This window comes from Nelumbo lutea, chromosome 4 (genome assembly GCF_056320005.1).
Source record: "Nelumbo lutea isolate HS-2025 chromosome 4, American lotus-T2T, whole genome shotgun sequence".
In the NCBI taxonomy this organism is placed as follows: domain Eukaryota; kingdom Viridiplantae; phylum Streptophyta; class Magnoliopsida; order Proteales; family Nelumbonaceae; genus Nelumbo; species Nelumbo lutea.
This window is the reverse complement of record NC_142687.1, coordinates 90,276,080-90,290,062: the sequence shown is the minus strand read 5'-3', so window position 1 is coordinate 90,290,062 and position 13,983 is coordinate 90,276,080. Positions and strand designations below refer to the sequence as shown.

The window sequence follows — 13,983 nt, the reverse complement described above, 5'->3', positions numbered from 1 at the left end:
TAATGAATTTTTAGCAAGTTCAAGGTTCAAATGCCAGAACCCCTCCGCACGAGATAGACATTAGGTTATAATTTGCCCATTTACCAAAAGAAAATGAAAAATTACAGTAACCCAAGACCAATTTTAATTTGGTTACTATAATTGCACATTAAGGCTAAGTATGGTTTGATAGAAAATAGGAGAGAAACAAGTAGTTGAAGGAAAGCCATTAACAAAATTTGTAAATTTTCTAAGAAAAATTTCCCTTAATTTTGTCTCATCTCTTTCAAACCAAACGCAGCCGAAGGGCTCAGATGATGAACCAATTTGATCACGTAATCGTGCTTAATAAGACAATACTGGCAAACACCCTCCTGAGAGAATAATGTAGCACTAGCTTTAGCTTTTAAAAAACAAAATCATGTGTATCGGCAAACCCCCCCAAGTAATCGTTTTTTGCCTTTTTGCTGGATTTGTACAAAGCTCCTGCATCGCTTATGTTTCTGAGAGCATATCTGCTGCTTGTAGGACTCCCTTGTAATTTGCAAACCCCCTAAAAAACATCGATGATCGATGCACCAGCAATTCAAATTAAAAAAAAAAAAAATTAATTCAAGTGATACTTTGAATTTAATATGGTTATGTTTGGTGCATTTCATGTCAAAATGCTAATACAGATTACAGGCATTTTGGCATGAAATTTTTTTGGTTGGTAATTATGCTGATTAGGTGTGGAACAAGTGTTTTCAGAAGAGTTGTGTTTGGTATTTGGCATTGTTACCTAAAACGTTTAAATGAAATGGTTTTATTCAATGTGACACCACCAAGGCTATTTAACAAATTGATGAAACCCCATCAAAGTGACAATTTGACCTGAGTTGGTTGGATTTTTAATCTTTTCAGTTGGTTTTAGTTCATTAATATTTTCAGTTTGGTTTGACCATTTCTAAACCGATCAAAACCAAATCGATCTGACAATGGATATATATTATTATTTTATATTTTGAATATAAGTTTTTAATATGATTAAGTAAAAAAATTTTCATATTTTATAAATTTTAATTTATTTTTTAATAATATTTTTGTAAATTTTAAAAGTTAAAATTTATTTCTTTTAATTTTAAATCTTTTGAACTGACCAACCAAACCGAAAATTAGCCCACACCGATGCAACCCGAATTAGCTGGTTTTCACTAATGTTTAGTTGGTTTCGGGTGACCAACTCCCCAACCCCAACCTGATCAGGTTGATTTAATTGGTCAAACACCCTGTAACCAAACCGAACTGATCCATGAACACCCTTAGACACCACCCTACTATATTTGATATCCATCATTGCCAATATGCAATGCACCGGGATATACTGCACTTGCACATAAGGTGCCATCTAAAAGCCATGTCAATAATAGATAGTTTCTTCAATGCACCTGAATATACTGCACTTGCACATAAGGTGCCATCTAAAAGCCAGGTCAATAATGGATAGTTTCTTCAAACAAACAGTTGACTGAGGACACACCATCAATTTGACCTTTCCCCAAAACTCCTTGGTTTATGTTTTTACCGGAAATGTTTTATGACAGGCTGTTTTAACTTCAAACAATCTCAACCAAACAGAAAATTAACATTTAAACTCAAAACACGTTGGTGGCATGATGCGATGGCGTTTCAAATAAAAAGCAATCACCATACCAAACATCACCTTTAAATTCTTCCAGCAAATTTGTGTTTAATTGAGGGGTTTAAAAGGGAATACCGAGACCATGGTGGCAGTATATGTGAGTGGTAGAAAATAAAACCTATTCAAGAACTTCACTTAACAGTTTAAGCTTTTAGGTTGAATGGTGGTTTTCTGAGATGATATCAGAGCCACTTTGACCAAGTGGTTTAATGTTCGCCTTTGAGGGGGCATGTTAGAGAATAAAATATATTCAAAGACCTCACTTAAAAGTTTAAGCTTTTAAGTTGAATGATTATCTGAGAATGAATGAGCTCTGCTTCTCTTTTCGCCAATGAAGGCACACTATTCTATATCATGCAGCCATGGAGTCTGAAGCACAAGAGAAATAAGAGTTTATTTTACTAATTCAATTATATATTAAGAAGAGTAGAAGACCTCTATCACCTCATATCATGATCTCAATCTCCTCCATGCATTTGCACTAACCAACAAAAAACAGCCCTTGATCAGCGTTCGTCGTTTTGTCTCAAACCTTTGGGGTTGGCCAAATTGCCGTCAATCAATCATTTCATTGCTCCTTCTTCTCTCTGACTCTGATCTCAGCATTATATATATATTTATAATTATAATGGTGCTTTATGCTCTCTGGTGTTGAAAAAGCAGAGAGCATTTCAAACTGTTGAATCGTATTCTAAGGGGTAAGGGGGCCAAATGGCCAATGGCATCACAATTGTTCTTTATTCTTTGAAAGAAGAGATGGTATATATCACTACTGAGTACTGACACTGATCGTTTTATTTTTCACTATTATTTTTTCTCTCTCCACTCCCCATTTATTTATTTATGGGTTTATTGGTTTGGTTGGGCTATGGACGTATACCGATTAACTTGTTTGTATTAATTATAATAATCTCTCGTTTCGTCTTTTGTATGTTTTCATTTCATCCTAACATCCCTAAATGGAAAGAAAAAAATATTGTCAATTTGCCATGAAGAGGATCCCACCGCTAGTCAGTAGATGAAGCTAGCTAGGTGTGCTGTGTAAGAATTAATGGACCAGGCACCAAGCTGATTAACTCACGGACATTCAGAAGTAATAATTTTGTTATATCTCTTCTCATCTACCAATTACCAAACTGTTACGTTGTATCTTAGAGAGAGAGGAGCAGAGGGCCGCCTGAATTACTTGGACTTGGGCAATGGCGACAATGCCATGACTGGACTACAATGTAAAGTTTTGCCTGGGATTAAAGATATGGAAGGGTCTGTGTTTATTATTTCTGTATTTGAGAATATTTATACATATGTACAGTGGAGATAAGTATGCAAGTGAAATACATGTGGATGAGGATGAGAGAGGGATAGAGATAAAGGGGGCATTTTTTTTTTTGGATTTTGAAAAGGGAGAAAGTTGGTTAATGGGATTTTAATCAAAAAATACATATTATTTTTTCAGATTTTTGTGGGGATTAGGGAAAGTTTATTTTCCTTCGTATCACTTATCCCAGTAAGTGATACCCATTTGGCAACTTTCCCCACAAGTGGGGAAATAAAATGGTCATTGCCTTATTTACATGGGAAATAAAAGAACATGGGCAAATGCATTTATCTGGATAAGTTTTTCCTGAGAAATATTTACCAGGGTAAGTATATTTACCCGGATAAATAACTTACCAAAAAGCAAACGGGGCCAAAGGAATAACTATAAGATAACTACAGTAGAGTACAGATAGAGTTGGGATGATCTAACAGGGACTTGAATGCCTTGAGCTTGGCCCTTGTGAAGGCCCCATGCATGTATGCTATATAATATACCTCTCATAAAGAGGGGTGTCCACGGTTCGGTTAACCGAACCATGGCCCTTTTTTGTAAATTGAATCGGTGGTACCAGTTTTTTCATTTTTCCAAACCGAAACTGAACCGGTACCACCGGTTAACTAGTCTACCAGTTTCGGTTTTTGACCGATTCAATTCTTCAATTCTTCGGTTTTCTATATTTATAATATATATTATATAAATATATGTATGATATTATATTATAAATAACAAATGATATATAATATATTATAAATATTTTAAAAATATATAAATAAATCATTATAAATATAATATAAGTATATATTTATATAAAATACATAGAAAATATGTAACATATATTAAAAATATTTATAAAATATACATATAAATATATATACCGGTCGGTTCGGTTAACTGTTGGTTTTTTTATAGGTTAATAAAAAACTGAACCGGTCCTTCAATTTTTCAAAAATTCCAAACCGAAACCAAACCAACTGATTTGATTAACCGCATTTTGTGATTCGGTTTTCTCAGTGCAATTCGAATTTTTGGTTTTTCGGTTTTTCATGAACACCCCTACTCATAATTTGTGTATTTATTTGTAGCGATGACAGCCAAATGTTTACGATTTCAAAACCCTTTGCAATATGAGGTCTATATGTAATTAGAGGCCATAGTGGCGGTAAGTATACAACATCAACATCAGCTGGTTGCTGCACAATAGACTGATCACTGATGTATATATACTAGCACCCTTTCAATGTATATACACTCATCTGACCATGGTTTTAAAAATTGATTTGGAAATAAAACCGTTTTGGCCATCAGTTCTTGGGTCAAACGATTCCATCATCCGATCCAAACCCTGATCGGACAATTTTGGGCCCCAAAACCATATCTAGAATCATGACTAATTCTCGGATGAACTGGTCTCACCATCTGATCAGGTCCAATTTTCAAAACCATGAAACCAGAAATGTAGCAACATCAACGCCCAGGATTGCAATTTTTTTTTTTTTTTGCGTGTAAATGAGAAAATGGGGAAGTTTTGACAGTTGAAGAACCACTCTCCTCCTGGGGATAAATTTGGCTGTTGGGGGCCAATAGTGTATGCTATTGAGAGTGTTTTTGGGCTGGGCACGTTTACCTATTTAGGAAAAACTTTGGCTGTTGGGGGTCAATAACCTCTACTATTGAGAACATTTTTGGGAATGCCACATTACAATAGAGTGGGGTAAAATAGTAATTGCTCCCTATTTCTTTTTAACCATAAACATAGACATGGGTGTGAATTGATGATCGTGTCTGGTCTAAAAACGCTCTCAACAGCAAAGGTTGTTGGTCCCCGATAGCCAAAGTTAACTCTACCTATTTATGCCCAAGCCTTTCTTTTTTGTTAAAATAAAATATGGGCAATTACTAATTTATCCGCTCTCATGATAACGTGACATTCCCAAAAATGCTCTCAAAAGCATAGGCTATTGGCCCCTAACAACCAAAGTTTTTCCCTCCTTCAGTGTCTCTAAAGAGAGAGAGAGATAAGAAAGATAAAGGATTAAGAATATGGGGAAATTGTTTAAAATAAAAATGCCCACGTGCCATTTGTAGAAATGGGAACGGATCTTTCACTAATTAGGTTGTTTAGAGGAGCATCTGCCATGAGGCAACATGGTTTGCTTTCAAATGGGATCCACTTTCTCCTCTTGCCATCTTTGTTCATGGTACAGATTTAAGTTCAGTTTAGACTTTAGCTGGTATTTTGCTAAATTAGAATTTCGTAAGTTTGGACTGTTGATAGACACGAAAAGGTGGAGCTCAAGGTGGAGGCAAATTAGGAAAAAGTTAAAATGTGGCTAATTGTAAGAATAGGTATGCATTCGGTCATAGTTACATTGATATATCTGGCTATTTAAGCTTTGACTAAGTAGAAAAATATGAGGTTCAAGATGGATTAGAACCAGAAACAGAAGCTTGAATTCAAATTAACTCAAAATATTATATGTTTGAGTTCAGTTTGGTTCAAGTTCAATGCTGAGCTAAGTTTCATATAAAAAATTAAAAAATGTTATATAATATAAGTTCAGACTTGTGAGCTTCACCAGCGGAGCTTGCAATTTTATTGAGTTCAAGCTTGACTTGATTATCAAATGAATCTATATATTAGACTCGAATTTGACTCAAAGCTTTGTTTAAATTAAAATAAATCGAGCTTTTCATGAATTGATAGGTTGGAATGGTTTATGAAGATCTCGATTTGTATTTACCACTACTTAGAGAAAACCCTTGTCCAATAATGGCTTAAATTAGCCATATCATACTCCCATATGATATAAATATTTAGGTATTCTAGATAAGCCAGACCAGATTTGAAATTTATGCGCGCTAATGCTGGCGGATCACGGATTGAATAAATCCAGCCATTGAGGCTGACAGCTCAAAGAAAATGCGAAAGTAAACGCTTTCTAAAGTATCTGATTTTTACATGTAAATGCTTCCCTAATTGAAAACCGTTAGCTCAGTTTTGAAAGGAGTATAGAGTGAAAATCCTTGTATTTTATATTATTTTGTATGTATTTATATTATACATATTTGTATTTATATTCTTTCTAAATTGAGTCTCTCCCTCTCATTTGATAGTAATCTCTCCGTTAACCTATGCATTCCAACTTATTTTTGACATTGATGGTAATTTTACCATATTTCACTAGAGTTTCTTATGTTTTGATTATCTTTTTCTATTCTTTTTATGCTGTGTTTGGTTGCAGTGCAATTTTATTTGCATTAGTACAAATACATAGAAGTACAAATGAAAACAACTACAAATTCTTATTTAATTTTGTTTTGGGTTTTATTTAATTCTATTTCATGTCTTAATTTACTTCATTTATAATGCATTCAAACAAAATAACCTAAAATTTGAAACAAAAATAAATTAAAATTTACACTCAAATTATTTGCACTGTCACAGTTTTGCATCAGTGCAAATTTATTTGCATTGCAACCTAACACAGCCTTAGGGATGCAATTCTTTCATGCAGGGAACAAAATGAACACTACTTAAATGGTCTGTTTGCTTTATTTTGCAGATAGTGCCATACTGGCCGGGCATTGTTTATTGAATTGTAATGCAAAAAAATGATGTTTATAGCTTAGACAAGCCTATGATCGCAAGCATTTGATTATTTTTTTAAGACCCCAAAATTTATTTAGGAAGGAGCGACCACCTTTAATTAATTAATAATTTTATTAATTATCCATTATCAAAAGAGAAAAATTAATATAAATAAGGATGTAAATCACCTTCATTTGATTACAAAACTGAGGGTCCGCTTGGTTTGCAGGAATAAGGGTCTGAAATCAGAATCAGAATGGGCTATTTCAGTTCTAACTGTTTGGTTGGGCAGAATCAAAATTCCATTCCCAATCCTGTTGGAATAGCATTCCCCCATTTGAGGGAATGACCATTCCCTACCTCTCCCTTGGGAATAGAATCCCATTCATGCTGATTTTAATTTTCATTCCTATTCCTGTCTGAATCAAACAGACTATAAGAATGAATTATTCCTATTTCGATTCTGGAAGACTTCAATTCAAATTCCAATTCCAATTTGGACTACAAAGCAAACGAACCCTGAGTTATTTACAAAAAAACTCATTAGACATATTAATGAACTAGAGTTGCAGTTACTACTTACAGTCAATCCGGAGTTGACCATCATTATTGTGACTTGAATCTACGTGAGGGAAAGTTGGTGAACTTCTGACATAAATAAAATGCTATTTGGCAGCAATAAGGGGGACTGGGGGCCCAAATTTTGCATCTCTCTTTTATATTTCTGCCCATCTTTAAATTTTTTGTCAGTTCAGACACTTGATCATGTGAATTTTCTTTTTTTTTTTTTTTTTGAGATTTTGGAATTTTGGACATATATATATTTAATCAATTTATTAATATTTTATTTTATTTTTATATTAATGTTATTTATTCCTATTATTTTAGTGTTATATCCAAAACTCAGACATGAAATATGAAAATTTCAGAGGAAATAAATGCAACCGATATTTTTCAGATTTTCATGTTGGTGACTGTATTTAAAACAACCGACATTTAAAACCATGATGTCTACTAACTGCCTTACATAATTCCCCCACAAATCTAAATAAGTGTACATTTACAAGGTGGTTTAGAGCCAGGCCCATAATACTCATGGTTAAAAGCAGAGGGCCCACATAACTTGCCACGTATTACAAATTCAGATAAGCTCTTTAGGATAAACTACTTGATAGGTCCAACTTAAGAAAATTGCTATATTAAATCCAACATGATTCTTTCAATCTCTAATAAGCTGACTTGTAGATATGATGTGTTTCAATATATATAATGGGACATGTGCGTCTTAAGAAGAATGCCATTACAACCCCATAATTAACACATATATTTATGATTTATGTGCACCATCCCAAGTGGAGATTTTGGGGATTCACCTTCAAAAACCTAATATATAATTTCTAATGGTAGACAACTTTTATGGCCAATATCACATGTGAAAAGTTTTTTAATTCATGTATAATGTATGTGATATGTTGAAGAGGATATCATTTTTTTTTTTTATAAGCAAAGTAAGTGCATCCGGACTTATGTGAATTGTGATCGGTGGATACCACTTCTGAAAAGGAAATTCTAGGAAACAGTTGTAAAGATAGCTATGATATTTAGAGTGGAGTATAGGACAAATAAGAAATAGCATGTTCAAAGAATGAATATAACAAAATGCAAATGCTCAAATGGATGAAGGTAAAACTAAGAAAGGCAGGGTTGGAAATGAAGTTATAGGAAGGAACCTATGAATAAATCCAATAGGTGATAAAATGAGAGAACAGATTGAGATTGTTTAGATATTTTGGTCATGTGCATAGAAGACTATCCGCAACACCTCTTATAAAAAGTGATCTATTATAAGTTGAAAGGGCTAAAAAAGCTATGGTCACACTGAAAAGAACTTGGGTGAAAGTAATAAGAAATTATTTAACAATGAATATGACATTGAACAGAATCTAATAGCAAAACAGGATTCATTTTGCCAACCCCTTATAGTTGGAACAAGGCTTAGAGGATGAAGATGATGATGTATAATGCATGTGATTGTTTTGCTAGTATAGTATGTAATATGGTTGTTTATGAATATTCTGATCAAGTCAAATATTTGGGGAAATTAGGCCTCTCTCTCTCTCTCTCTTTCTCCAAGTATATAGTGTTGTATAGAGGAGAATTAGGGAAGTGCTATATATATATATATATATATGTCTAATCTGTGTGCGTGGATCCTTAGAGAGTATATTAAATGGCATTTGCATCCATTTATGGCAAATTGTTTTATTACCTTTAAAGCTATGTTTGGTTTGACGGAAAACCTTATCTCAACTTTTTACTTCTCTCTTGTTTTCTATCAATACCAAACACATATAGCTATATATGTTTAGTATGTTTGGGGTTTATTAATGCAAATTTTTGAGAAATTGTCTTCTTACATCACATAAGAAAGTCACTTCCACTACTAATAAAAATAGAGAGAATGACGGTTCAGCCCAGGTCAAAATTTTTAGGCCCAAAGTACAGTTGGGGTGGGTGCCATCTCAGAATTGATGTCAATTGAAGGGTGAATATTGATGTATAAAATGATGAGTTTTTGACATTTTAAATGTTTATAATTCTGCAGTGGAATTTAGAAATCTGCATTGAATCTGTCTTACTTTTCAAAAAAATATATATATGAATAAATCCATCGATCAATAGGCATTTATGGTAGAAACGACAAATTTAATGTTTCATGAAAAAGCAACATTAATGGTACCAAACATTGCATTGATCAACTCAAAACATGCGGGATAGAAAAAATGTCCTCTCACAAATTTGCTTACTCTTATGGATGAACTCCTGTTTATGATAATTAGCAGAATAATAACCCCCATCCTTAATATGAACTCCTGTATATAGCATATGAAACTTTATAATCCCCATCATTAAAATTAGTGAGACTCCGATACCAAGGTGGGCTTGGTAACAAGATTCAACCCACCCTAGACAGTGGAGCTCTGCTAACTATCTTTCTTCTCTCTCTCTAATGGCCAATGAAGACAGCAAATCTCACCTGGGGTTTTGCATCGACATCAGACCCACCAAGGAAAGGATACAAGAATAAATTTGTCGAGTTTAACAGTGCAGCTAAGAGATGGGGTTTCAAATAAGGTCTATTCTACCAAAATTGAGAGTCTAAAAATGATGTAAAACCAACAAGAAGCCAGCCATTAGATAAAACATAGGGAAAATAACCAATCAGCCAATATTAGAATTTTATAGCCCCAAAGTACATGGGAATGCATCTCGATCTAATGGTTTCATTCCATTGATGAAAAGGTGCTAAGCACATCTTCGAGGCCATCATTTGGGGCCAGGCCATAACGTCTAGTCTAAGCCACTGAAAAGTGAAAACCCCATAAGGTTACAGGTTCCAATGCATCTACACTCCCGGATTGGATGGAGGTCATTTCAGCACTCACTCGTGCTTTTGGGTGATGAGAATCACTGTAGTGTCAAATTTTTGCTGCACCTCTGCAGCAGCCAGCAGTGCAGGGTATGGTGTGAAAGAATTACCCATGATCAAGATATCGAATTTCCACCTTTTGTACCTCTCTCTGCATTCCATTGATAATGATACATTGTAACGTGTTTAGGAGGGTGTTTGGTTAGGCGTTTTTTGATTGTTATGTTGTAATTGTCATAAACGATTATAATTATTATTATTTTTTAATTTTATAAACAAATAAAATATAAATGTTGAATGAAATAAACAAAATCAAATACATACTATGTCGCGGATACAATACCATCATCCAATAAGGAGGAAAAGAGAAAAAAGAAATGAAAGTTCCATCCAGCTTAAAGGCAAAGAAAGAAGGAAGATTACATTAGTAAGTAGTTCAGTACTTGTTTCTCAAATGATATATATATATAGAGAGAGAGAGAGGGTGAGAGGACCCATCTTAGCTCATACGTTGAATTGTGCCTTCATGCCAGAGAGGAGCAACGAACCAAACAGAAAAATAAGGTATGTAGGCGCGTGATTTGATAAGATTCTTACAAAGATTAAAAGAAGGGAGAGATGGTTTCTCTTTGCCAAATTATAAAGCCACAAAGGATAAATCATAGACATGAAATGTGAAAAAGGTAAGGAAGAAAAGGAGAGATTTGATTAAGAGGAGATGAATATATTCTTCAAAAGAAATATATTGGAAGGAAAGATGATATACCCCCCAGCCCAGATGTTACGGCACTTTGGATTTTCGAAAGAAGAAAAATTATATAAAAAGAACCAAGCACTCGAACAAAGACTAGAGTCAGATATATTTCATAAATCAGTAACAGAGTAGGAAAATCGAAAGAGAAAAACAGAAGTAAAACCAAAAGAGGAATTAAAGGATTGGAATTGAAAAAAAAAGTGAAGCGATGAGGTGGCGACGGGTGTATGGCAGATAATGGACGAAAACAAAAAGACGGAAGTAGTAGGATATATGGCAACTGGCACCAATATGTGTGGGGGTCCTTGTATAGTGTCAAAATCTCATATATAACGCATTTCATGTCTGAAAGACGAGGTGGGAGTGGGAGGGGTAGAAGAGGTGAGAATCTGTGAGGGAATAGAGCTCGAACCCAGAGAGAAATAGAGATGTTTCGTAGGTAGAAAGCAGCAAGTTCTTGGTTTACTGTTTTCTGTTACAACATTAAATTCATCGAATCCCTTTCCAGCTTTGAGTTTTTATATCTTGAATTGAAGGGGAAGCGTGAAAGGGGTGGTGTGTAAGAATTAAGATCTGCTGCTCAAGTTAAATAAGAGAAGCAAGACCAGAGAGAGAGAGAGAGAGAGAGAGAGAGAGCAAACAAAAATGGATGTGGGTCAGTTGCAGAGAAGGTTGGTTGACTACACAGCGTCCTTATTTCGTGAGGTGAGTGTAATAAATAATAAATAATAACGAGAAAAGAAACGGATTTGCAGATGGGTTTGTCTGTTTGGGTTTAAATTTTTGTTTCACTTTTGCTTGTTGAGAGGTTTTGATGATGGGTTGTTGTTGGTGAGAAGGGATTTCTTGATGATCAATTCACCCAGCTTCAGCAACTGCAAGACGAGAGCAACCCTGATTTCGTTTTCGAAGTCGTCTCTCTCTTCTTTGACGATTCTGAGAAGCTTCTCAATGATTTGACCATAGCTCTGTGAGTATTCCAACTTCTTTATCTTCCTCATCTTGTCTCTTTTTGTTTTTCTTCAATTTTTTTCCTGGTTCTCACCTTTGGGGCTACGGTTAACAGTCTAGCTTATACTCTTGGGTTGTATTTTTTTTTTCACAGAGAACAGCCGGGTGTAGATCTCAAGAGGGTCGATGCCCATGTTCACCAGTTGAAGGGTAGCAGCTCTAGGTATTCATTGTTCAGAGATTTTCCTTCTTCTTCTTCTTCTTCTTCTTGTTTACTTGTTGGCTGTATAGGGTCTAAGAGAACCTGGTATTTTCTTTGCTTTGCTTACTTCCCCTTTTCTTTTTTCTCCTTTTTTCTGTGTTTGATAACCACTTAAATCAAAATACATGGATCCCTCGTCCTCATATAACAATAACCATTTTAAGTTTCTGTGATTTTGGAGAAAATTCTCAAACCCTGTTTTGATAACATTTTTGAAAGTTAATCCAGATCTGGGATGCAGCACACCAAAATTAAAGTTTGGATCTTGTTTGCTTCTGTGTAATTAGTTTTTTTTTTTTTTTAATGAGAAGAGTTGGTTTCTCTGAATAACAGCATAGGTGCACAGAGAGTCAAAAATGTGTGCATTGCCTTTCGAAACTTTTGTGAGGAACAGAATATTGAAGGGTGAGTCTTTGCTTCCCAACAACAGACTCCTTTCTCTTGTTAATCAATCCAAAAGTCACTCTTTGGATTTTAGAACTATGAAGTCCTCTTCGTCTTTCTTCTGATCAAAGGGAAGAATCTGGTTTAGGTGTGTGAGATGCCTGCAACAAGTGAAACATGAATATGCTCTTGTGAAGAACAAGCTTGAAACTCTATTCAGGGTGAGTTAGGATATGACTTTCTCTCTCTCTCTCTCTCCCCCTCTCTCTCTCTCTCTTTCTCAATCTGCAGAAGTCTTACTTTTCCTCATTTACTGTAGCTTGAGCAACAGGTCTTGGCAGCTGGTGGGTCAGTTACGATGATGGAATGAGTAATGGCAACTGGCAAGGCCAATGGATGGTGGATGGTAGTGAGAAGCTTTGTACGTTTTTTTTTTGTGTTTTTGGTAGTTGGAGAATGCAAGCTACTTCAGTTACTTAAGTTCTCCTTTTTAGCTGTTTTAAGCTGTTGGTTGTATGGTTGGGGCTGCTAAGCATGAGTCGTGACTCATGAACAAGGAGAGAATATGAATAAGACATTCTGTCTCTTTTGCCATCAGAATTCAGGCTCACGGCCCACTACTCTCATCATTTCCAAGTTAAAATCTTTACTGAATTTTCTGTTGTTCAAAATGGTCTAGTTAGTTGATCTGCCCTGATTCACACTGTGTCATCGGTTATGGATGGAACTTGGGGGCATAATCAAGCATTCTGGGTTCAATTTCCAGCTTACCAAAAAGCAAACAAACAATTAGCAAGGGATGAAGAACAAAATCTAAGGTCCTTGTCTGGTGGATGTAGATGTGATAGATTTTAAGTGACTGGTCGGTTGGCAATTGGTCCATTTTCCAAGCATGTTATCTTCTGTCTTAGCTCATTGAAAGGTTATAGGTTCAGAGTCCAATCAATTCACGGAACCAAATCTGTCATTTATATGTGTATATTCATTCAGAGATGTGATTAATGATTCCATGAGGCCACCCCACTTTGTGGAATGCATTTGAGTTTGAGATCATCTGATACAAATTCAGTGAGAACAACTACGGTACCTGTCAGATGCAAATATGGGATCTTTAATAAATTAATTAAAATCTAGTCTAACCACTGCAAATCTTAAAGCGATTTTGTTTGGGTCAATGTTTCGGAATTTGGAATGGGTGAAGTTTTACTATATTTCGCATTCTAATCTTAAGAGAACATGGTCATAGCCTCATAGGTGGTTTGTATTAATTAATTAAAGGGGCCACCGTCCATTCAGGAATCAAATCGATATCTTACTGACAATTTGATAGTTAATCTTTTTGCATATTGAGAAATGGAGACCAATCAAACAGAGGGTTCTTTGGAAACTGCCCCATTTTGTATTTTTAATCACCCAATGAAGATCTTTCCCTGAACCCAAGTACCCAACCCAACCCATAAATACAGATCTGTTTGGCAATGTCAACTCTCTGAGTCGTTGTGGGCCTTAGCCTCTAGCTCTGCCATTAATTGTGAAAATTAGATTTATGGTACCAGCCCACAGAGTTGTACGCAGTATCTCTTCTATATTTATTTTTTGTAATGTCAGTTTGAAGCTATCCAGTGCCAATCG

The 13,983-nt window shown here is 35.0% G+C and overlaps 1 protein-coding gene across 1 annotated transcript; it reads left to right on the top strand.

The window, feature by feature from the left end:
• The first annotated feature begins 10,849 nt into the window (after positions 1–10,849).
• LOC148861716 (histidine-containing phosphotransfer protein 1-like) lies at positions 10,850–12,948 on the top strand. Its single transcript, XM_088984444.1, has 6 exons — positions 10,850–11,459; positions 11,594–11,724; positions 11,860–11,928; positions 12,301–12,372; positions 12,500–12,572; positions 12,671–12,948. The coding sequence occupies exons 1-6, from the start codon at positions 11,400–11,402 to the stop codon at positions 12,719–12,721; spliced, it is 456 nt and encodes a 151-aa protein (XP_088840570.1). The 5' UTR covers positions 10,850–11,399; the 3' UTR covers positions 12,722–12,948.
• The last annotated feature ends 1,035 nt before the right edge of the window (positions 12,949–13,983 follow it).